Raw genomic sequence first — 25199 nt, forward strand, 5'->3', positions numbered from 1 at the left:
TCTAAACCTCCATTGTCTTTCCTCCAGTCATCACAGTAGCAATGTCATAGATAAATAAGTCTTCTTAGAAGCATTGAACATGACTGTTTCATTCATATAACGGGCACTTCCCAAATTGATATTTTAAGGAATACATATCTTAATGACTTGAAAGGACAGCATATGAAGGAATCAGGCTAGACTTCTCAGTCTCAGTATTTGGGAGGTTTCCTACCAGCTGGCTGCTATGAAGTTGCCAAGACTACAGACTGCTGACATACTTTAGGATCAAAGGAGAAGATGGGGAACCCAGAAGACAACAACACTTTGAGAAATGGAACAGCAAGACAATCACAATAGACTTTCTTAAGATAATTCCAGTGACTCCTTACTGAAGCATGTAAGAGGGTAGCATTAGGTTTTTCACTAAAAGGCTAATCACTACACTGATTTTACTGATTTTGCTGAAAAAATATAGGGTTTATGTCTGCAAAAGTCTCACAATTTGAGGCTACTGCTGCCAAGGTTTTTCATTTACTCTTCCCTCATTCTGAACACCTTCTTTGCTGTGCATTTGACAAGCACTTGAAATACCACTACAAAACAACTGCACAGAGATTCAAGCTGGCATTCTTTTGCATAAGTGTATTATCTTCAGAAACACCCACATTACTTTGGAGGCAAAACAATTTTAAAAAATATCCCTCAGAGGAGTGATAGGGTGAAATTATATCATTCTCCAGTGGAGTGCAAAAGGCAGTGGCCTCTGTTGGGAGTCACTCAAGAATTCTCCCATCCTAACAAAGTGTCTGTTAGGTTGATGTCTGAACAGTGCTATAGCTTTCCCAGGCAGGATGTTGGGTCTCTCTCATCAGCAGAGAAACTGGCTTTTATCTGCTTAGGGTGCATGAGAGATGTTGGACCAGGTCTCTCATAATCACCTATCTCACCAGTAAAACTCTGAGATGCTTCATTCTTGCCAAGCAGCAAATTTGAGGCGATAAATACTTGTGGTTAATATTAAAATATTTAATGTTTCAAATTCACTCTTGGTTTTTTTTCCACTCAATTTCTTGCAAAGGTTACCTACTGCCTCCTTCCCAATTCTGGCAGCTGCCTGTGTGTAGAAAAACCCATGTCTTGGTAAGAAAGGAGCTCATAACCATAGGTTTGAAGTGCTCAAGCCTGATAAGAGATAGCTTTTAGGTTTAGAAGGACCACAACCCCAATGTTGTGGGTTTTCCTGTACTTCTTTAAAAGAATAATACAGTTACAGGTGGCTCCTTTTGCTATATTTTGCGTTTCTGATCTGCCTTCTCTTTGGATCTACACAGGTCTTAGGATAGGAACTGAATATTTGTGAAGAGCAAACTCTGAGGGCTGACTGAGTTTCCAACCAAACAGCACAGTACCTACACAACATAGCTTGTTATGAGTTGTGCTTCTGTGGGGCGACTGCATCGCAGTGTCTGAAGTCTCTTCATTTTCTCCTTTAAATTGAAGATCTCTTTTGATTTGTTGTCTCTCTCTTGTAAAACGAATACTGTAAAATTCTTTGGGACTTGGTTCTGATGTGCATCTTTTACCACATGCACAGCTGGCTCTGCATGATCCCGACCCCGAGCTGGGTTCACATGAACTGGCTCTGCTAATTCTGGAGCTGGGAGCCTTAGGGTTTTATCCAGCTGGCATCTGCAGAAGTGCTTCTCAGTTACTCCTTGTGCCGCTCAATCAGCACAGTGGCTCCATGCTGCAGCAGAGGGATGCTCGAGCTCAGGTCAGCCCACACCAGGGCTCTCTGTGCTCTGCTCCATCCTGCAGGGCTCTGCCTGTCCCTCCTTGACACAGTAAGGCACGGAGAGGTTTTTAGGGAGTTCAGCTGGGTTTGATTCTCGATACTTAGTTTTAATATTGTGTGAGTGGCAGAACCAACCTTGTGATGATGGACAATTGTCTGCAGGAAGTGAAGGTTTAGGTTGTGTGTATCTATGTTTTTATCTGCTTCAGTAGACTACCTTGGGCAGAAACGGTAGGAAAATATTTGCCATACAGTTTTGAGGGAAAATGGAGTCAGAAGAGGGGATTTTATAGATCTACTCTGTACATGAGGACCTCAATGGCACCACCAGCCCTGACTGTCCCTGCCCACATTCTGGGGACTCCCCCAACACTGCCCACCCCATGTCAGCTCCCCGGAGCCATCAGCCCCTGCTCTAGAGATGCCACAGCAGCGCCAGCCTGCAGCTTCCTACAACCATGTCAATCCTGTCCCCATTCCCAGGCAGTGACCAATGCTGGTGTTCCCCCACTGCCCCTCTCCCAGCCTGGTGGGTACCCAGGCAGCAGTAGCTCTGCTCCTTTGCCTGAAGATGTGGGACATGGTGTTAGGAAAAATTACTGAGTTAAAAACTGAGAATGCCAGACACAGTGTCAAGAAAAATGAAGATTTTCATAAGAAACTAAACATATGGCTACTAGGTCTGTATTACATTTCTTTTCACCTTCACGGAATTACCCCTTCTCCCTGTGAGACAGGCAGGGACTGGGTTAGTGTTACACAGGGGAGCCCACATCTATGCAACTGCCAGAGTATTCTCAGCTGCAGCACGCCAACCTGCAACTTTGCAGATGAAATGATTATTTTTGCTGTCAGCCCTCTCCTGCTTTATTAAAATTCAATTTTATGGTGTAACTTTCCCTATGGAAATGTTTTGTTATTTGTTTCCAAGACATGACAGAAACATATATGTGCTTCTAGCAAATGCTGAAACCTAAGAGAAAGAGCTTATAAATTAGCAGCATATAGTATAATAAACTGCTTATTTCTTTTGCTACAATATATGACCTCTTGTAGCAGTTTTAAAGCCCAGGTATATACTCATCTATTAAATACCATTCTGTGTGCCAAACCTTTTACTTCCACTGTATTAAAGCATGAGCAAGCATTTTTTCTTTTTCTTTCTCCTTTTTTTTTTTTTTTTGACCACTAAAAGCACCAGCAGTAAATGAAACCCAAGGTGACCAAGGTCCTGCAAGTTCACGAGTGTTGCCACTTCCCATTACCATCAAGATGTGCAGTTGGAGTGCTGGGAAATCTCTTAAGTGTGATTCTTTTGAGAACAGGGGATGAAAGAGTCTTAAACTTTGCAGCAATTCAAGGGAAGTCTGTCTCATCAAGCTGCAAGAATCATCGATGCTATTTTGACTGTGTTACCTCAGCATCTGAAGGGAGATAACATAGTCATTGCATTGAAAATGTCTTGGCATCTAGAGACATTTTTTTAGAAAAGAATCGTGAAAGAGGGTTAAATCATCCACCTCTTTCTGGAATTATCTACGTTGCCCACGTTTTTTGATGTTTCTGATCAGGCATCGTTTTTGACTTTGATCTGCAAGCTCAGAAAGGCAGACTTGGAATAGTGCATCTGTAGATTTCCATCCTCTCCTAACCCAGATCTTTGCACAGCAGATTAGAGCTGTGTAACAGGGCTGTCAGCTTTAATGTGACAGCTCAATTCGCCTGCATTTATTCCAAAAACAGTGCCACTGGTTCATTCCCTACAGCTTCAAGACTTGATTATACCAGCTATGCCCCTCCTATACATTTTGGTGTGTTTTATGATTCCCAAGTGTACCATCTAGACATACAACTTTCTGAACTCCAAGCTTGTTTTTTTTATAATCACACAGCATGACGTTTAACATGGTGTATTGTATATTAGGGATGTTTGAGTTTACATTTCAGATTAGCCATTTTCATCCAAACCTTATGAATGTTTGATGTATTTTGCTTACTTTATTATTTTAAAGACTGGTTGTGAGGATTAGCTCTTCGTTTGGTAGCTTCAGTATTCTGGCAGTCCTTATATGAATTTAATAAAGGAAATCCAACGCTAAAACCATTTTTCCCCACTGTATCAATGAGTCAGTAGAACAGGTTGCTGCCATGTATCCTTAGTCAAGGGCAGAAAATGGCTACCACTCTTTCCCATTGAAGCACAGTCGAATTTATATTTGCCCCTATGCTTAGAGTACTTGCCTCTATGCAACTATTATTAATTCACCATAAATTCAGCAAAAATGTAAATAAGATGGTAATTCATGCAACATTTTCCATCACAATTTTGAAAGTTTTTCGTAAGTGCTATTTGCTTGTTTTTTCTGTCCTTAACTCAAATAATATAATAAATCTAAAATACCCACATGGCATGTTTTAAGGACTTCAGTCAACCAATTAATTGTTCTCTACAAAAAAAACCCAAACAAAACCAACCACAGAGAACTAAAACATCTCCCATGAAAAGCAAAGGGTCACCCCTGAGGTGATAAGGCAGTTGTGCTAGAGGATTATTGTAGGTCTCCTCCGAGTGTTTCTCTTCTCTTGCTCTTCTCTAACACCACAAACTTTCTGGGTTTAATATTTCATTTTCTTTTTTACTACTTTTGATAAAGCTTCTTTTATATTTTTTTCCTGTACTATTCCTTTATTTTCTTCTTATATGATGGCAAATTACCTTTCATGCTCAATGAATGAGCAGGTCTGTTCCTGGCAATCCACCTCCCTTGACACTGGGCTCTACATATTCACTGCCATAACCATGATGACAACAATTCCTGAAGAGGATTATAACACAATAGTATTCCATGGCCATGCTATTTATAGAAGTGTCTTAGTATTTTACATTTGGACATCCCCTTGGTTTCTGAAAATTATTTTAATTCAGCTAGCAAATTCTCATTTGTAAAGGGGAAGGGTGTTAGTCTACCATGTTTCTCAGAACTTGATTTAGATCTGAGCAGGGAGAATATTTACTTCATTCGATAGCAAGTACCAAAAATAATTCATTTATTGGCTTTCAACCAAAGATTGTAAATTAAACTCTTAAGTATGATTTTTCTCTTATTTTATCATTCAGCCCACTTCAATCTAAATACCTGAGGACACAATACTTACATAAAACCATTGTTGAATATTTATTGCTTCATTCTCAATGGTATCTTTTTAAAGTAGTGTAATTACTATTAATTTTATTTTATTGGTTTTTCACTGGTTTTCGTTTTGGCAGTGAGTTTCTGCCTCAGCAACTGCCTGTGTTTCAAAAACTCATTCTTTGAATATATTCTGCACCTTCTCCAAAGGCAGCTAGAATAATCGGCCCAACACAAAAGATGTAAAGAGATGTCTGGGAGAACAAAAGAGAATGAAAATGAAAACAGAAAAGGAAAAAAGCTCATAAAATGTAATCCAGTCTTCAGTTTCAAGTCTGTTCATTTTTCTTTACAAATATGGAGCATAATCCAGTGTCAGCTGTTGTACAGGGCTGCATCACAGTAGTCCCGGGTTTCAAAGAATGAGCACAGGCAGATGGATTAGCAGAACAAACTGATATGTGTGGCATGTTTCTGAATGTGCCAAGAACAAGCTCTGGGGGAAAACTTACAGGAGACTAACAGACTCAGGTAAGTTAAAAATTATTTTAGTGCACCTGTGAGATCTACCTAGTCTAAGTAATGAGAACACAAAGTAATAGCCACTTTGACTATAATGAACAAAGAAAGGAGAGATGGTCCTTTGACATTTAAGAGAGCAGCAAAGTCATTGATGAGTATGATATGGTATCAAGGTCAGATATTTAAAACACAAATGGGAAATAGGAGCACATCACCTTAAAGGGAAAAAATAGAGGGAATAAAAACTCAAATTAGATAACCCCACTCATTTTCTGTACTTTTCAATCAATGCAGAATTCGTCAGCACATGGAATTGCATCAGCAAAGACAATCACCTAGGGAAATAATATGACTGCTTTATGTCACTCAAGGGCTATACATATTTCATGTCAATAAGATTATTTTGGCAGAAAAGAAATACACAATAAAATGACAAAACCACCAAAAATGAAGAGCAAGGGCGCTGTGCTTAGTAGCAGCTTACATTTAGTGCTCACCCCTCTGTGTTCAAATACTAAGTAATGATTCTACTAAAAACCAATTTGAAAGGAACAGAAAGTGACAGGAAGAATCTCTCCAGTAAGAGATACTGGATTCAAAGGCTGATATGATTACTGTTTTGAAAGCACAACTTTCATTAAGACATTTAGGATTCCACAAATTTACGTGGTTTTTTTTTAATAGATGTCTAGCATCTTGCAGTTTGTCCCTGTTTTCTCTATGTGCGTATGTCATCAGCATTACATTTCAATAACTCTATGGGGAAATCTCCCTGAATTTAATACAGGAATTTGGGGTCCAATTATACTGTGGGAAACCACATGTAGAGTAGGTTCCCTTTAAATGAAATGGGTGACAATTTCACCACTGAAAGGTCATTTCCAGCTTCCAGTAGTCAAATGGAAAGTTTGTTCCCTTAGGAAAGTGAGGGGGAAATAGTTCAGACATATTATTTTTCTGATGTTTTCTATCAAACATTGTCATTAGGCCTCTTTTAAGACTAGCAAACTCCTGGATTGTTTCCAGTGGAGCAAGAGGCTATGTAGCAAAAGAGCAGACTTCCTCAGCCAGAGTCATCATGTTCTATAAAAGCACCTATCATTTGCAGACCAGCAGACAATATTATGGCTTCCTATCTAATCAAAAGAATCTTGCCCCCAACAGATACACTCAGGAGGAGTGGAGAAGAAGGTGACTTTCCCTTTTAGGACACCTGTCCATGCTGTGTATGCTACAAGCGACAGTGGTTGAGGGGGGACCCAGACATAGGATGATAGTTCAGCTGGGATTTTTTCAACCTTTTTCCCCCTGTTTTAGGAGGATTGCTTCATGATATCTGAAACTGCCTGGCATGATATACGGTACTATTTGGCAAATAGTAAAGGATAGTATAAACACAGCAACTGACCTTCTTCTCTTCACAACAAGGTAAATCAAGGTGACCACCACTGGAATTCAGAAACGCACTGTTACAAAACTGGTGTAAGAGCATTTCCAGGCTCTCTTTGGTGATGCTCAGGAACAAACTGCCTGACACAGCCACTGTGACTATTCCTCTGCACTGTCTGTGCAGAGAAGAACCTGACCACGCTCAGTAGTGAGGCAAATCACATCACCCACTGCTCTCTTGTACCAGCAACACTGACTGACATGTGGCAGCACATTACATGGTCACACGGTCGAGTGGCTGCTGTCCCCAGTCATCCCGGCTGACAGATGCTGCCACCTCTGAGTAAGGACACTTGATCCCCTCATGAATCCTCTCTTGAACTGCCATGGCTTTCAGCCCAGGACGCTGAAGTCTCACATTACCTTAGAAGAGAGGGCTGAAGTTTGCAGTGGTTCAGGATTGGACCCACAGCAAGCTCTGATGGCTCTGCCTTCCAGGATAGCCACCGCTCTCAAGTGTGTGAGGCAGCCAGTTGGGACTAAAAACAGGTTTAGTCATGCGGGTTTCATTCATATCCACGCAACTGTCAGAACCCTGAAATACTATAACAGAAGCAGTGCCTGCAGTTACAGGAGGTACTGTAGTGAACAATTTCACGATCTGATTTCTGTTTTCAATCGTGTATATTTAATATTCTCTTAATGCACTTGCTTTGAGAGCATTTTCAGCTGGATTATATTTTTAAAGACAAATTCCGTGGAGCTGTCATGCAAACTCACAGGCTTTCAGTCACCCAAACTGGTCCAAACTGTGAGAAGTGGATATTCTCCATGTAGGAATGAATGCAGGGAGAAGTCATAGACTTGGATAAACCCATGCAGAATTACACATTTTATACATTCATTTTGGTATACACATTTAGGTAAGTGGGTGTCATTGCCAATATATAAAGCACAAGGCTCAAACAGTAATGTGATTAGAAAATGAAGCATAGATAGAGAATTTTAATTACTCAGAGCCCCTCTGCAAACATACTCAGAGGACAGGAACACAGCATGGCTTTTCCAGATATTTTAACCCTTGATAGTGAAGCTAGTTTTTTGGGCCACTATGGAAGGGAAAATTTCAGAGGTACCTCAGTATGGTGGCAAATCCATCTCATGATTTATTAATTGGAATAGAATTAATCAAAACTATGTATGAAAAGTGAAGGACATGCACAGCTCTTCTAAAGATACACATTCTTGTAGGGTTAGGTGAGGTACTTTTGACTTACTACCTGTTTTTGTACTAAGACATTCCAATATTCTCACTTTAAGTTTTGACCTGCCATGAGAATAAACATTTAGCTTTAATTGCAATATTTTGTTGCAAAGGTAAACATTGTTTACCCACACTTTTTATTGTTTCAAATCTTGATAGCATAATACAAAGCTACTAGTAAGAAATGTATGTTAAACCTCTCTTATTTCACTGTCACGTTTCACGGTTTAGTAGAAGATAGAAACTAAAAAAGCTGCACAGTCATGCCCAGTACTGAACTGTGTATACAGATGTGTATTCCATAAATACATTTTGTCCCTGCCAAAGTTTTTCTTTCCTAATAGCTTGTTAAAGAACATAAAATTCATGTTGCAGAACAGAGAAACATAAGACTTTGTGCTAATTACATCCCAGTTTAGCTGTTTTTTGGCTTACCTGAAAATTAAGAGGTATCCAGGTCTTATGCCCCTTTTCACAGTGATTAACATAAAGCAAAAGAAAGGGAAGAAAATCTATGTGTCTGTGGTACAGGTGAATTGTTTTCCTTTTGTGAGAATAGGACCTAAAATAATTTTCTAGTGTACTTGTCCCTGTTGCATGCTTAGTTAAGTAGAACTGGATAAAACCTCTTTGGTCAATATGGAGTGCACTTCACACATCAGCTATAGAGCATTCAATGCTATCACACAGAAGAGCATTTCCTGCCATTGATCAACAATAATTCCTTGCATTTACAAGGCATCTTTAATCAGAGAGATAAAATTGCTTTGCAATGGTAATAAATTCCCAGAATACCCTCCTGAATGAGATGACAAACTTTTTGATTTAAAGTAAATCACAGAGAAGTGAAACACTTGTTCAAAGTCAGACAGTAAATGTTTTGGCAGGGTCCAGAAAAATATCTAACCTTACAGCCTTTCAGATTTGTGGGAAATAGGAGTAAACTTTGTTACTGTAGCAGATTGCTGGGTTTGTATCTGCCATTTGCTTACTCTCCACAGACCATAACCTCTCTCTAATGACAATGCAAAACAATGAAGAAGCATGTTTCCATGCAATTGTGTCAGATTGCATGTAGATCAGGAAAGGACAGGGAATGCTTGAAGTGTGGAAAACTTTTTAAACTTTTGAACCACTGCTAGCTTTTGAACGAGGAGCTCTAATGCAGAGGCACAGTAGCACAATCCCGTATTCTTGTTCTGCTGTTACTTGGCGGTAAAAGGGACACTCGTTCTGAAGAAAGATATAATAGGCTGCACATGAACTATATTCACAGATGAGGCCCCACTTTAAACAGCAAAAATACTCTGTATAGTTGTATCTGGGAATAGAATTGGTTTCAAAATGTGTAGACCCGTGAAGAACAGGCTACAAATACCTAGACAGATGTCAGAATACATGTTTACAATCCAGTTCAGAGCCAGGGGACGAAGAATAACTTCTTCAGAGTTGCAAGGAAAAATATTCTGCCTAGTAAAAATACGATAAAGACTTCCAGTTATTTTATCACCTTTGCTTTTATTATAAACTGCTGTGATTGATAGGACTTCTATTCCTGGAGTTTGTAGGGGGTTGAAAACCCTCTTCCTCATGCAAATCAAATTGCAAATTATATCTAAGCCCTGGTACATTTAATAATATAGACAGTTAAAAAAAGATCATCTCCTGTATACTCTGTGTCTTGTTCTGCTCTTTTAGCACTTCAGTCCTTATGGTTTCAAATATGTGCTTTGAGACCTGTTTCACACCCCCGGTTTCTAAATCTTATGTCATTCTTCTTCACAATTTTGAATTTAAATTCAGAAAAGAAAGACATTTATGGTTTAACATTTTAATAACTCTGCTGTCAGATTTTATTAGTGCTTCTCTGTTACATTTTGCATGAGATAGGAAAGAGTAATAAAGAGAATATCATTGTAGGGTTTTAGGCTTATGAGCTTAATGTATTATGATACAACAAAATGTATTATCTAAGGGTCCCTTTCTCACAAAGGCAAATGAGAGTACCATAGATATAGCAATATAAAGCAGCAGTCAAACCAGCAATAACATTCTGTAATTGCAAAACCATTTTTGATTAAAATGTAATTTATTTTTAAAAAATTGAAATAAAGTGCTTTAGGATTCCTAATCTTGGCTGTATGCACATGAGGCAGCCTGTGGGAACAGAAATGACCAGCTAAACAGTACCAAGCCTATTTAGTAACTTGCCCCCAAATCCACAGAAGGGTCATCTGGGCAGTGCATGTGTGTTGGGATGTGAGGAACCACCAGCCCAGTAGGGCACAAGCGGCTGGAAGGAATTGCTTCCTCAAGAAATCCTCCGGACTGCTGGGGGATTTCAAACATTCCTGCAGCTGAGAGAAAAAGCCTTAATAAAACCTTCGTGCTTTCTTCCCATGATCTTTGCTACCCCAGCAGGCATGAAGATAACTCCCAAAGAAAAATGGGAATTGCTTAGTCTGGAACCAAATCGACAGTAAATGTAGAAGGTGGAAGGCTCTCCTTTTGCTCACATTCCAACTTGTAATGAACCTTATAAGGCTGAGTATCTCCGCGAACCTAAGCTATACTAAATATTGATTCCAGGAGAATTGATACTGGTATCTCCAAAAATACGGGGTGTGTATATACTTATAGGCATATACCATATATAAAATATGGTCTGTGTGTGTATATATATATATAAATAATCTATGCCCATAGCTAGCCATACACCAGTACGTCCCTCCCGCGCGCGGGCCGCGAGGGGAAGCGGCGGCGCGCCGGAGCGCCGCGGGCGCGCGCGCTACCCGGCATGCAGCGGGCGCGGGGCTCGCAGGAAGATGGCGGCGCCGCTAGAGGAGTACGAGAAGGAGGCGGGCTGCGTCCCCATCCTGCACCCGGAGGTGCGAGCGGCCCGCCGGGCCGGAGCTGGGCGCGGGAGCGGGGCTCGGGGCGCGGCTGGGGCGGCGTGCCGCCGTGGGGCAGGGGGGGAGTGGGGCTCGGCGGGCGGGCGGGGTGCACGGAGGGCGGGAGGTGCGCCGCCGCCCCCCGCCGCCGGCCTGGGTGTGCGCGGCGGCGGCGGCGGGCCGGGGTGGGTAGGGCCGGGCAGGGCGGGGAGGCGGGTGCGGGTGGCGGGGAGCAGGGCAAGGTCCGCCGCCTGGCCCTCCCTGCGCCCTCGCCGGCGGTCCCGCCCGTCCCCGAGTCGGGGGGCGAAGCAGCGGCGGGGGCAGAGGCGCCCCGGGTGGTGCCGCGGCAGCGGTCGCTGAGAGGCAGCCCGGGGGAAGCGGCTCGGGGGCGAAGGAATAAATGTCTCCCCTCGGGTTTGGATGGCAGCGGTCTGCAGCTCACCCGCAGGTCGGGTCCGGCCCCATCCAGCCCAGCGCTCCCCGTGTGGCGTGGGCTTATTTTGAGAGCAAGCGGTCTGTTTTTTCCAGTGTGTTGGCGGTGGGAGGAATGTTTACAGGTAACATGTAGAGGTCGTTTCGTGCCATTTTTTTTACCCTTCTATTGTGCCGCCCACCTTGCAGCATGTGTGTATTCTTGAGGACTAGTATGACTGTTTTGAAATGTATTTTAAATAGTTTAGAAAAGCTTTTACGTGTGCACTTGTCACCTGATACGTTAAGGACTGTAGGAATTGATTTTTCAGCTTACAAAACAGATAAGTGCATATGTCAGGCTCCAGTTTTTGCTAAACAGATGGTATCTTTTTTCTTAAACAGTGTCTTAAAAGAATGTTAGTTTATTTGATGACTGAAGAGGCTCTGTAGGCCTCTATATGTGATCGTGTATCTTACCTACTCTGCCTCTCTAAACTGTGCTCATGACCAGTCTGTTCTGAAGGGTAATTAGAAAAGCAATAAACCCCAAGTATCTTGATTTTTCTGTTTGGTTGGGTTTTTGTTTTTCTTTTTGTATTTTTTTTTTTATTTTTGGGCTTTATTTTGAGGGATTTGTGTAGACTGTTGCTACATGTTTCTTCAGCCTAACTGGAGTTAGACTAAATGCAGTACCCTCGGTAGCAGTGTCTGATGATTTTCAGAGGTGACACAAGTTTTCAGTAGTGATCCACACTCTGTAGGATGTTGGTGTTCTTCGAAAGAACGTGTTCTTAACTTGTGGAAACTTCAGATAGGCAGTCTAAGACTGGAAAATGGAATAAAAAGCATTTACGGCTTGTCAGAAAACCATTGTGTTTTAAAGGTTGAAGATTCGTGTTTGTTAACTTTGAGTAATTACTGTATAGCAGACTAAAGTCTCTCAATTTAAATTGGTAGTCTAGCTAGTTAATCTGGTAGAATTTTATGCTGTTCCTTTGATGAATAAAGTCAAATGTGTTTACAAAAGATGGGAAAGGAAGCTAATATATATAGCGTGCTGTACCATCAACTGGAGTCTTTTAATATGCAATAATTATCACTAGTTTGGAGAGAGTTTTATTTGAGTTTTCCAGAAGTGCTGAGTATCTGACTAGATCTTCTTTGTACACACAAAACAGTGTCTACATGGATTTCAGTGAGTGTTTCCTTATTCCCTAAAGTCTTTGTACAGATAAGCTTTAAAGGAGAAGGATGTTTTTCATGTTGGTGGTGAGACAGACTGACTGTTAACAGATACTCAAGAAATACTCTTTTAAAAACTTAAGGATTCTGTGCCACAGCAGAGCTGTATTGTCACAGACCTGCCCTCTGAACAATGCAGTGCATCTGTATTCAGTCATGTTTTTTGAGGGTCGGGGGGCCTTAATACTTGGTGATTTCCACTTTTTTCAAGAAAATAGCACCATGTCCTTATGTAAGTAGTGACACTGGAGCATATAATCAGTTTCAACGTTTGTATACTTTTAAAACCCATGCTTTTTATAGGACTGTCAAAATCTTTACCTTTTTTTTGTTTGTTTCGTGGTGCTGTTGTTTATTTTGGATATCTTTTTCAGGTATTTTTTCTATGCCTTTTTTATGAGGCTTTTGCTTCTTGCTGTCTTTTTGTACTGACTAATTTGGATTACTTTCAAATTGTTAGAAGTTTTTGTGGGTTTTTTTTTTGTTTTTTTTTTTTTTTGAAGAGATGTGTTTGTTTTTATATGGGCTCTAAGGCTTTGCATTTTGCCATGAAATACTATAATACAATATTAATGTTGTAGGAGAGAGATTCTTAGAAATAGTGAAAAATTACTTAAATAATGGCGTGCTGGGAGATCTGTTTGTTTATTTATTTGTGAAGGACTCAGTTTAAAGCGATTCAGTAACTTTGGTACAAAGAGGTAGAAATTGATGAAAATATGAATGCTTTAGGAAACTTATATTGGGACTGCTTTTTATGGGGTTTGTGTGGTATCTTGCTGATTGGGTTCTTGGGCCTCCCTTGCTCCCTCTCTCATGAATGCAAGTTGAACTTAAGTAATAGACTCTTCTTTTCAAGGATATTTATTCTTTCTTATGACAAGTTCAATTTAGTATGACAGTGTAGATCTCACTCTTCTCTTCTAGCTGTAAGATTACTAGTGGAACAACAAAGCTTATGAAGAAAATTTTAGTGGTGAAGTACAACAAATAATATTAACTGCACATGAAATACTTGTAGAATGATCTTACAGTATATGATAATGCTCAGAAAACTGCTGGCTAACTAATACATCTTGGAAATAGTTGTTAGGATTATTCCTGAATGTCATTATTCCTAAAAGTCTTGCAGGAGTTAGTCTACTAGACTCAGTCTTTTTTCATTAATGATTTGGAAATAATATCACAATTGTCATTAATAAAACTTGCAGACGAACAAGATGGATGGGTGCTAAGCAGGGAGGATGGAACTGTACAAAACCATCTAGAATTCACGTGAAGTTATGCTGGTAAGGCAGGCACACCTTAGTGCAGCTATATTCAAAGTAGTGCATTGATGGTAAGGAACGTATGCAAGGTATTGTATCCCAAAAGCTGTTGATTGATAGGATACAAATATGAACAAGCACTTCAGCAGAAGTTCCCAATATAATGGTTTGTTTAAAAATGTGTAAAAACAAGGAGAGGATTTTTGGCTGAACATGTGGTAATGCTAATGATGAAGTTTTGTCTTTAAAAATTATTGTTAAATAGTGAAGAATATGGGAAATAATTAAAAATTATTTTAATAATGCTTTATGGTAAAAGGCCTGCAAAAGCGCCATTCACGTTATATAAAAAAGTGAGAAGTATCTTTTTTCCCCTGTGTGAATATTTTCATGCTCAAATCCAGTGCTTTATTCCGTTTATGCTTAACAAGATCCAGTGACTGGAAAGTGAAGTTGAATGGGATCAAATTGAAAAGCACAAAGTGCTAAATGCTGAGGATGAATAATCATTGTAATCAAGGAAGGAGGGCAGTGGTGGATTATCCAGCTGTTGATGTTTTCAGCTGGAGTTTAGATATCTTTCTAGAGATCAAATGCAAGTTTTTTAATTCTGCAACTGGATAACTGAGTGGTGTATCAAATATGTGAATATAGAGGAGTATAGACTGTTGGAGTGACTCTGATTCGTATACATGAATTCTTCAGCAGGATTGGGAAGTGCATGGATGACCAAAGGGAGCCTTGTGGGTGTAGGTCTTGGCACAGACACGGCATTGGTTGACCTGCAGTGTGATATGGTAGCTCCATGAGGGATGCAGAGGATGGCAGAGTAACGCTGGGCTAAGTAGTCCCTGCTGGTTTGTTTCTTCTCCCACTGTTTGGGTTTCTGGTGACAGAATGGCAAACTCTGCTTCCTTTTATACAGTGTAGCCCTGGTATGGGAGTGCTGCTTATACTGATTATGTTTGTTATCCTTTGAATAAATTATTTTAGTAGGCCAACAGACCCTCTGACTAAATTCCTTGTATCTTCTAAATAAGAGCGAATTCCTGATTGTTCTGTGGTGGGTGATGATAGGTTTGGATGTTTAATTCTGTAATTCAAGGGGCGGGGAGGCAGGAGAATTTTAGAAAATGGATTTTGCTTGTAATGCTCTTTTGTATTTGAAAAATATTCTAGATGTGGGCCTAGTATGGCCCTAACTGCCAAAGATATTGCAGCTGTTGAGAGCTGCATCTCTTCCTAAATGTAAGAACTATTACTGGGGAGGAAGATCTGGTTTGTACTTCAGTGTAGTGCATTTACTGGTGTCAGGTAGTGTGGGATATATTTGAGACAGATGGAAGTTACTGTTTATTACAGATTTCTTTTGGCATTAAAAAAGTCTTGTCTGAGAACCATCTTCCTGCAAAGTTGGAAAGCAATGTTAACAGTTATGGGCCCTGTTTGACAGGAATTTTTCCCAGATGGAAGCTGTCATTCTTACCTTTGTTTCTCTCCTTATGGTTCAATTTGTAACTACCTAGGAAGTTAGAAGCAAATCCTGGTATTCCTTGTTGGTGATTTGAACAAAACAAGTAAACCTACTGTAGATAGCTTTGCTCTAATTTTTTCTGTTCAAGATTTCAGTGAAATGCCTGACTTTACTATCCAACTCTATTCTCTGTGGAGTTCTGTAGCTGTTGTTGGGGTTGTACTTCAGTGCAGATTGTTCTTAATTGTCCTGTAGGACTTATTGTCTTGTTAAGTCAGGATCACTCCAGAGACTAGTCTTGCATTTGTGAGCTCATTCAAAGATCAGGTATCACTTATTATACTGCTTAAAAAGGAGAACAGAACTGTGATGTCTCAGACAAATTAGCATACTTGATATTGAAGGTTGAGCCTTGCTTTGTGTATCTTGGGTAGCTTCAGAGGTTGAGGCTGGAGAGGACCGCAGATCTAATCCAACCTTATATTGCAGGCTGAAGTTTTTTTAATGAATTTTTTTTATTGCCAGAATACTTATCATAAAGTGAAAAAAATACCCAAACAAAATCCTACCATAATAGATCATTTTGCATAGCTGGGAAAGTTGCCCTCAAATTTAATTAGTCTGTTTAAGAATTAAGCATGTTTCTAGTCTGAATTTTATTTCTGTTTGTTATCTTGAGGGATATCTGTGCAAATATAGGTCTGTCTATTTATTTAAGATGCTGATGATTATCAGATCCCTACACTACTGTTACGGTCTGCAGTCCTCCTGACCCTTTTGAGTGTCTGATGTTCAGTCATCCTTCCAGTGTTTTCATGGCTTTGCTCACAGTGCATTAGCTGTTGCAGGAACTTGGGGACAGAGCACTATTCTGGCAGTCACACAGCTGTGGTAGTAAACACCTCTGGATGCCCCATCCCCGGAAGTTTTCAAGGCCAGGCTGGATGGAGCTCTGAGCTCTTGTGAAAGGTGTCCTTGCCCATGGCAGAGGGGTTTGAACTAGATGGGCTTCAAGGTCCCTTCCAACCACGGCCATCCTATGATACCTGCTCATCATTCCCCACACATATATTTGTACTGGTTTTGTTGGGAATTGCGTTACACTGGAAACTTGTACCCAGATAATGACCATCTGTTCGCAGTAGTTTCTAGGCTGGGTCTTCATTTTAGATAGGACTTAACTTTTGTTGATATTTGAAAAACCCTGATTTTGTCCTGTCCCAACATTCCCCAAGTATCAGAAACAGAGTATTAGTTGTTCCCCTTTTTCTCTCTCCGCACACTCTGTGCCCTCCCCTCCCAGTTAGCATTACCTCTAACTGTTGTTTACTTCTAGGTTGCAGACAATGGTGAAATAGGGTGGGGTCAAGGTACAGGCTCTAAAGGATGCTTAGTGTTTTCATATTGACACTTCTCTGGGGGTTTAAAAATGGGAGCTACTGAGAAGATAAAGAAGGTTTTTTTGGAGCATATTCCTTAACTAGGAGAGTGTATATAATAGTCACAAAGCAAATTATAAGAATAAAGCTTGCTCACCTTTAGTTTTTAGTACATGCAAGACAGACCACATTAACTTTCATTATATTCTAATTTCTTAATCAAAATATCAGTCCCAAGCATTAACCCAAATACTTTGGACATTAACTGTGTTTGACCATTGCTACTACTTTATCAAATGAAAGTGACAGCTTTAATTTCCTATGAAGCCATGGTACTAGTCTTTGCTAGTCTGCTATATTATTAGTATTTGCTTTTTTGTCTGTTCTGTATCAAAACCTAGAAAAGCCAGCAATAACTTAAAATGGTAACTGTTTATAACCCATGTAATCTTGTATCCAGACTGTAGGAGTTTCTTCTGGCTTCATGAATAGCAATATTCTTGTCTTTTGGACTATATGGGACCTAAACAACCTTTATTTTAAAAAATTTAATACTTGTTCTATTAGAAAGCATTTTATTGTGGCAATTTAAATTTTCGGGCCAGACTTTTTGTTCTGCACTTACCTAATATTTTCAAACTTTGTGGGTTTGTGTTTTTGTATTGGCAGTTCTATCAGTTCTTACTTTGTAATCTTGACAACTTTTGTTAATTTCTTTTATTGCTAGGATGGTGCTTGCCCTTCTAGGGATAGGGATGTATTGTATCCTTTTGCTAGCATTTCAGTTTTTTGTATTTTTCTAATTTGTCATGGTCATTGTCAATGCTTCTCTTGCCATTCTTACAAAGTTGTTCTTTCTTTGTAAACTGTGCAGTTTTTCACTGCTCTGGTCTTTCTCAGCGGTAAAATTGTTGCTTCTTGGGCAGCTGGTAAAACACTTAAACTAGTTTTTTAACTAGTTTTTTAACTATTTACAGTTTTTGTTATACATATTTTCTTCTGATTTGGGCAGTAATTGATTTTAAAGTTAAAAACTTGTTTTCAGACAGGCCATCTTAATGCATAAGTTATAAACATCTGGTTTGACCTAACTTTGTGTTGATTCAGTTTTCTTTGCTTATTAAGCACAGGCCTTATTTCTCTCAGGTTTCACATAAGATTAGTCTTTCAGCAGTGCTTGTTTCACTGTGTTTGCCTAGGAAAGTAATGAGACTTTATGAATGTGGAAGAAAGTTTACAGAATTAAGGAGGAAAATGTTTGCTGTTTGCTTGAAAACTGAACAATATTGGCATTGGTACTGACATGTTTAGATAGGAACAGCCTCAGTAATTGATATTTCAGCATGCACAGTGTCCTCTGTGGCTTTTCAAAGACAGTATGAGATAAAGATTTGACTTTCATGGTATCCTTGTAGTTGAGAGAAACACTGGGATATATTACAAATGAGACTGTGGAGCAAAGTAGAAGGCTTTTTCTGAAGTCAAAGGGAGTCTGGCTGAATTGAAGCCTTGGGCCTGTCATGCCCAGTATGTGCTGTAACATCAGACTACAATTTGTCTTGTGCAATTTTGTAATCTAGTAATTTCTTCCTACGCTTGTAGGATACCCTGAGGTATGTAGAAGTGTTTCCTTGGTTCTCTCTATAAGGAAGGAGGTACCAAAAATGGAGGGTAGTGGGAATGCTGTGGTCAGAACTTGGAAAGCTCCTCAAGATCAGGAGAAGATGTCTCAAGAAGGAGGGAGCGCAGTAGGAAGAAAGGGAAGACATCCGAGCGTGCTCTGAGAACACTTGCATTGCTGGCTCTGAAGGATGCGATTTTTATGATTGAGTCTAAGCTGGTCTCAAGCCATGGTGGAAGCCAGACACAGCTCCTCACCCTTTCTGGGGTGAGCTCTTGCAGTTGTGTGGCCAGTAGGTGACTTGGGGTAGCACTTGCTTGGTGAGTCTGACCTGATCTGACACTGTTACTTTGCTGTTGTGAGAATGGGTAAGAGGTAATGGAGAAGGTGCAGCCAGGACTAGGAATGTGATCACCTGCCTGATGGCAGGTCACTTTTAGCTTGTCTTAAGCGGATTGTGATTTAGATGCTTCCGGCTTTACTCATATGCCAGTGATGCTTGTCTGGTCCCAGGATGAGCCAGTTCAGGGAAGTAAATCACTAGAAAATGAATCCAGTAAAAAAAAAATGCTCTGAATAACTTTTTGCCAGTTTGCTAAGCCTACTCCTGGAAGGATCAAGTGCACTAAAGTACTGACAGAAGGTAGACAGTGAGCTGGCAGTCCTGGTTTGGAAAGTGAGGAGCTGGAGAGAATGGGACCATTCTTAAGTGTCAGACCGTGGATTCACTGAGCTGTCTCATTTGCTGCAGGAGATGGACTATTAGCGTGACTAGAAGCACCTTTCATGCACTTCCTAGTTGTGGTGGGTTAACCAGCATGTGTTTGTCATAAGCGGGAATGGAAGTTTGCTCTGCTGGCTGTTGATGTAAGGCTCCATTGGCTACTGCAAGGTTGAGATGGGAATGGTGAATTGAAATTTCTTGTAAGGATTGAGCACAACTTGTACTAACTTTTTTTCTGTATCTGCCAAGGAGAAAAGAATATCTGTAGCTAGGCTGACTGCTCGTTGTGACATGTGCACTTGCTGGTGCTCTAATTCTTGATGAATGAAAAAGACATTTACCTTTGAAAAAGACTTTAAGAATATACTTTTCTGTGAATTTAAAAAAAAAAAAATTTTTTTGTTTTTTCTTCAAGTGGTTGAGTATCAGGGTTGAGCTAGATACATACTTGGGTGCATTTTTGAAGTTTAGCATTTTAAAAGGGTGAAATACATAAATGGTTTTACATTACTCTCATAACTGATTCCTAATGTTAGGGATTCAGGGATTTTTTTTTTTTTTTTTACATTAATGGCTGTGTAAGCTTGTGTATTGTGACATCTAGACCTGTGTAAATCACTTGGAAAAAGAATAGGTTAATTTTTGCCAAAATCCTTAGATTTTTGGCTCAGAACACAATGCAACACTGTGAAAAGAAAGCCAAAAAGATAAATGTACATGTTAATCTAAGTTGCTGACTAAACAAAAGCTTTATAGTGAGCTTTACACCATAACATTTTAAGCTTTTAGTTTTTTTAACCTTTACAGATGCTAGTAAATGTAGCTCTTTTAAATAGCACTTGCTGTTGATGCTGTGTATGCAAATACAAAGCCTCTTGAAAAGCCTATTTGTGACGCTATGGCTTCCTAAAGTATAACACTGTTTAATTGAGGAGCATCTTCAAGGAAATGACTAGAATGCAGTTGACTGGTTGTGGGTGCTTGTTTTCTTCCTCATTATCAGCTGTCCTTTAAATCACATGAGCTCTGACCTCTGCATAGAGTGGTTGGATTAAGGGGTCTAGTTGAGCATCTCTAACTCGTTATGTAAAAAACTAGATCTATGTTGGAGAGTATGCAGGATTATGCTCTCTGTGTGATGGCTGACTTGCTTGTGCGTGGAAATCTGTAACAGCAAAAGGACCACTTTATGGTCCTTTATGGTTTGAGGTGAGGCTTTTCTCCATCTATTTCACCACTTTTTAAAGAAAGCATTGTCAACTTAAACTACAGATTGATTAAAAAAAAAGATTTAAGTATTTGGTACAGATTTATTTCCATTGTTTATGTATTCTATAATTAGCTTCTTTAGGGATTTCTATAAACGAATCTTGTCTTTTAGTGTGTCAAGAAACCGTGCAAATAGACCAAAATTGTAGGAGGTAAACTGAACAGACTTCACAATATGCAGCAAAATGTAAAAAGTAATGGAAATCAGTCACAGAAATTGAATAGAAGTTTATTTTGTCATGTCATACTCTTTCTGTGTAATTTAATGCTGTAATGGGGCAGGGAGAATCCAAGGGTTAAGGACCAAAGTAAGTCAAGTCTGATGGTATATATTTGTAAGCCAGACACTGAACGTTTTTTAAAAAATGCATAATTTGATCAGTTAATAAAAAAAGTGATATGGCATGCTTTTTTTTTCCATGGAGAATGTAGTCTGGTTTAGGTGGAAATTTTCTAGCACGCGTTAGCTTAACTTTAGGTGTACGTGCATCTTCCTGGTCCAGACAATCTAACAGCTCATAGCTGCTGAACACTTTGGCTCCTCAAAGTTGTGAACCTACATAGCCCTAGAGAATTCTTAACTTTCTGGGCTAGGTCTTTGTGTGAATATGAGAAGGATCAGACTGTTTCTACTTGATGACAGTCAACAGTTAGATTAGCTGTTGCAGCAGGAAATGTTGGGAGAAACTGGATTCTAGAGAAGAAAAAGCTACTATTCTTATGTCTGTAAAGAATTGATTGTGATTCTCTCTAAAACTATGACATTTTAGCCTGTTTCTGTGACTTTGTGTGTTGCAGAATTAGTTGAAGGGGTAGGGGAAGGAAAGTTACCATAAACTTTAGAAGAGGATCTTTCATTAAAATTATTAAAATACCGGCAGTATCTCTTTTTTGTTGTTGTCATTTGTGTTTGATTGATTTGCTTGTATTTATTTTTTAAGCATTTTTCTATTAATGTTAGTTCATGAGTGACTGGTCTTCATGTATATAAATGAATGTGGGTGTTTATAATATGTAAATAACTATATATAAATTGGTCTGTATAGATTCTTGCACCTTTTTAAAAGTAGGAGGAAAACTGGGAGAGCAAACTAAAAAGCGCTAGGTTGTAGTAAATGAACAGGAAAATTGAACAGGAATTATTTAATACTAACCTCCCGTAGTCCCTGCTAAATGTAACACACATACATGAGAATTATTATTTAGCTTCCCTGAAATAGTTGCAGTCACTTCTAATTTTATTATGATTCTCTGACTGCAGCCAGATACGAAAACAGTGTAGACATTAATTAAAAAAGAAACTATTTTGTTTCTGTTAAGAAGCACAGGCAATAGTATGCAATATTTTCTGGAAGGTAATACTTTTATTTCTAAGTTTTTATTTTAAAACTTGTTAGTATTTTCTCTTTAAGTCTCAATTATCTTGATCACCATTCAGAATTTGAGTGTCTGATTTTGATCGTGGTATCACTTCCTTGCAGCAACATTGCATAATGTTAAAGGAAAAGCAGTCCTAGCCATCTGTTAATGCCTACCAGAGCCATGTGTGGCAGCTGTAAGCAGCAGTTCTTTCCTCCCTTCCTTATGTCCAAGCAGGCATATTGACCTATTCATATCCTCCTGCTATGTATAATTGTGAATTATGAAATTGCTGTCTCAGAATAATTGTCTTGGTCATCTTTTTCTTTCATGCATAACTTCCTATTTTTTTTCTGTAAATACTATTCTCAGAATCCTTAAGGTTATTTCATTTAGGCTTTTTTATTGGAAAAGATTAAAAGCTTTGAGTATTGAGAAGAAATGAGCATAACTTTACTTGTGTGCTTGGTTATGAGGAGGACTGATTGAGAATGCCGATATCAGCACAGCTTTCAAGAATAAGCACTTTCCCCCCTCCTCTCCCCTGTACTTCTTGCTTTTTCCTTTGGAGTTATATTTCATATTTTGCATTATCTTCTCTTTCCCCATCTTACTGGTCCTGTTTTCCAGAGGAAAATTTTTTTCTCTATGTTGTTCCTTTTTTTACCGAAACATGTCTTTTTTGTTGGTGGTGGTGTTTTTAAAGCATTATTCTCTTTTGTGTTTTTTTTTTTTTTTTCTGCACTGCATTACTTGTGCATCTGTGCAAGCAGTCTGCACATTTTGTGACTAATGAGTAATGACAAAATAGTCACAGATGCCTATGAGTGATTAGGGCCTTGTCAAAGGATAGTCACTGAAATGGGAAGCTCATCTAGAAGTAGTGATCCTTGGTAGGAGTGGGGGAACCAAATTTGATTCTTACAGATAAACAAAATTTGTCTTTCTTGCAACCTTCTAAGGTAGCCAACTCTAGCAATTTCTAAGCAGAATAATTTTCTTCAACCTGTCAGCCCAGCTTCTTGGATATTTAAAAGCTGTAGTGTGTTCCATGATTCCTTAGTCAAATTAACAATTAGCAGCTGTGGAAACGTTCCTGCTACCTTCTGTTGACTTGCTTTTCCTTTCTGAGTGGCTCTGGAGCCTGTGTTTTCACAGGAGAAACAGATTCAGCTTGCTGTCCTACTAAAAGATAGTTTTCTGTTTCTTGTTGTTTCCCCCTTCCCCTTTCCTGTAATGGTATGGTGTGGAGTGGGCGTGGTGTGACCATAGCTCCAAATACCAAAGCTGGCTTGAGTTAGGCAGCAGGAACATGGAACCAAGAGCAGTGGGAAAGAGTGGGCAGAGGAATGACCTTTCTCTTTTAGCAAAGGTAACAACTGTGGCTCAAGTCCTACTTGGAAGTGGCTCCTTGAAACAGGATGAAATAACTAGAGACTACTGTTTGCAACTTACTTACTTTATATCAGTGACATCAGGCCTCTGCTCTATTACCTTCTTACTAGTTTTCCTGACTCTCAGCTGGGGAAGAGCCATTGTCACTAAAGATCAAAATAGCAAAAATCAAGTGCACTTGGGTTTCAATTAGGTTTTCATCTTTTAATTGGCTGTTAGGGTTTTTTAACAGCTGATCATCATTGAAAAATTAAATTTTCCTGGAATAAATATTTTCATCAAAAAAGGGAAAATATTTTAACACTTGGGAAATGTTGTTGAAGCCATTTGTGAATGCAGTTTATACTCTAGGCTCAAAATGTTATGTTGCTACTTTATTATCAATCTGTCATATCATATGTTTAAAAAAAGCATAGTAGTTTCAAGAATTTAAAGTATATTCCTAAAATTTGTGTGAGGGTGTGTGAATTTAGGGGAGGTTCATTCTTTTAGGTGGGAACTTAAAAGCCTAAACTCATTATTTTTCACTTTTTAATGCTTATTTCTGTTCCTTTAGTAGTGGGAGTCAGGTAATCTAGATCATTGTAGGATTTAAAAGTTAAGCTTTCTCTTCTGTCCAGCAAGTTGGAGGAAGTAATCGCTATTTTGTGTGTTACTATTTTTTACTGAAAAGAGATACTATGTAAATGTCCTAAGGGTGATTTCTCTCTATCTTAGCTGCTGTTGCAGAATGACCCCCACTGGGCAAATTGCCCCCGATGTAGCACCACTGCGGCTGGTCCTGCTGGGGCTGAGCAGCCTGTGTGATGCCTGGGCGCAGCCAGCTTTGTTCAAGCAGCCTGCTGTCCACTTAGAGATGTGCCTGGGTGTTTTATGGCAACATCTGATGGTCGTGCCTGCGCCGAAGCCATTGTCTGTGGGAGCAATGCATATAAAAAGAGATTGTGTTTAATATCATCAGGGTTTTAAATGGCAGTCTTTTAAATTGCTATGCTAAACATTTAGAAATGGGAAATGTGCCACCTTGAGCAGATACCTGGTTTGCATTCATTCATTGCAGGTCTTCTAAAGGTCTCCTACCTCAGGCTGTCAGTTGTTTTCCTGTTCTTGGTAGCTTGCCCAGTTAGTGGCATAAACCTGTGTTGCATTCTATTAATATTGTCTTAGAATGATTTAGAAAGAAATAATCATTCTAGAATAATTAGGAGAAACTACTCATCTGCATTTATATTCTGGTGCCCTAGCCCTGCACGGGAATTTCAGAACCCTGAAAACAATTATTTTCAGTTTCTAGCTGCTACTTTGCTTCTTTTCTTTTTGCCTTATCAGCCAAGCACAGTGTGTAACAGCATTATTTGCATTGACTTGGTCCAAATCACCTATCAGCAGGTGAATCAACTATGACTGCGATTCACAAAATCCAGGTTTTCTTTTCTCCTGATTCCTGATAGCTTTTTGACTTAGGAACCCAGAGGTTACTCTGCAGATTACAGTCATAAACTGGGCACTCATAATGCCAGGTAAGAGCTATCCCCAGCAGAATGGCTCTTGTAGTAGCCAGCATGCTACTGTGAGCCAGCATGCAGCTGCCAAGTTGCATAGATAATAATGACTGATAAATTTTGAGTCTAAGATTGGGAGTCTGTGTCTGGGCTGCAGAGAATTGACTGTATTGGCTGAGAATTCAGATTTTATATGCTTTCCTGTGATGTACTGTTAAAGATTTACTTCCAAAATAGCTGTGCCTGCATATTCTTTTCAGGCACATCTAAAGTCATCCTTTTTTCCACAGTTTACACTGTGCTGTAGAAGACTCCATGGTATGATTTTGGAGGCTGTGATGCTCATAAAACTTTGAGGATTTTAGGAATTGTTTCAGCTATTCCTAAATGTAAAATATGAACTCAACTCTCTTAATAAATTATACATAGGGTTCACTTTAAGTTTATATTTGTTGTGAGTCTTTATATTAAACAAATGGATTGTAGCTGCTCATGTATGTACTGGGGGGAAAAAAAGGGGAAAACTGTTTCTTGCTTACTTGTGTCTCATGCATCACTTGTGATCACCTCAAATGTTT

At 39.4% G+C, this 25199-nt stretch overlaps 1 protein-coding gene across 6 annotated transcripts in view; it reads left to right on the forward strand.

Moving 5' to 3' along the window:
* ZDHHC17 (zinc finger DHHC-type palmitoyltransferase 17) overlaps positions 1-25199 on the forward strand; it is a 116790-nt gene that overhangs the window by 37965 nt on the left and 53626 nt on the right. Inside the window, exon 1 of one of the 6 annotated variants that reach the window (XM_068999392.1) lies at positions 10847-10971. The exons of 3 other annotated variants lie outside the window; for them this stretch is intronic. In XM_068999392.1, coding sequence (XP_068855493.1) covers positions 10909-10971 — 63 coding nt within the window. In that variant the 5' untranslated portion in view covers positions 10847-10908. Of the gene's footprint in view, positions 1-10846; positions 10972-11206; positions 11423-23016; positions 23097-25199 lie in introns of those variants that run through there. 2 more of the 6 variants (XM_068999406.1, XM_068999399.1) reach the window with 2 other exon arrangements.

This window comes from Aphelocoma coerulescens, chromosome 1A (assembly GCF_041296385.1).
Source record: "Aphelocoma coerulescens isolate FSJ_1873_10779 chromosome 1A, UR_Acoe_1.0, whole genome shotgun sequence".
NCBI lineage: Eukaryota > Metazoa > Chordata > Aves > Passeriformes > Corvidae > Aphelocoma > Aphelocoma coerulescens.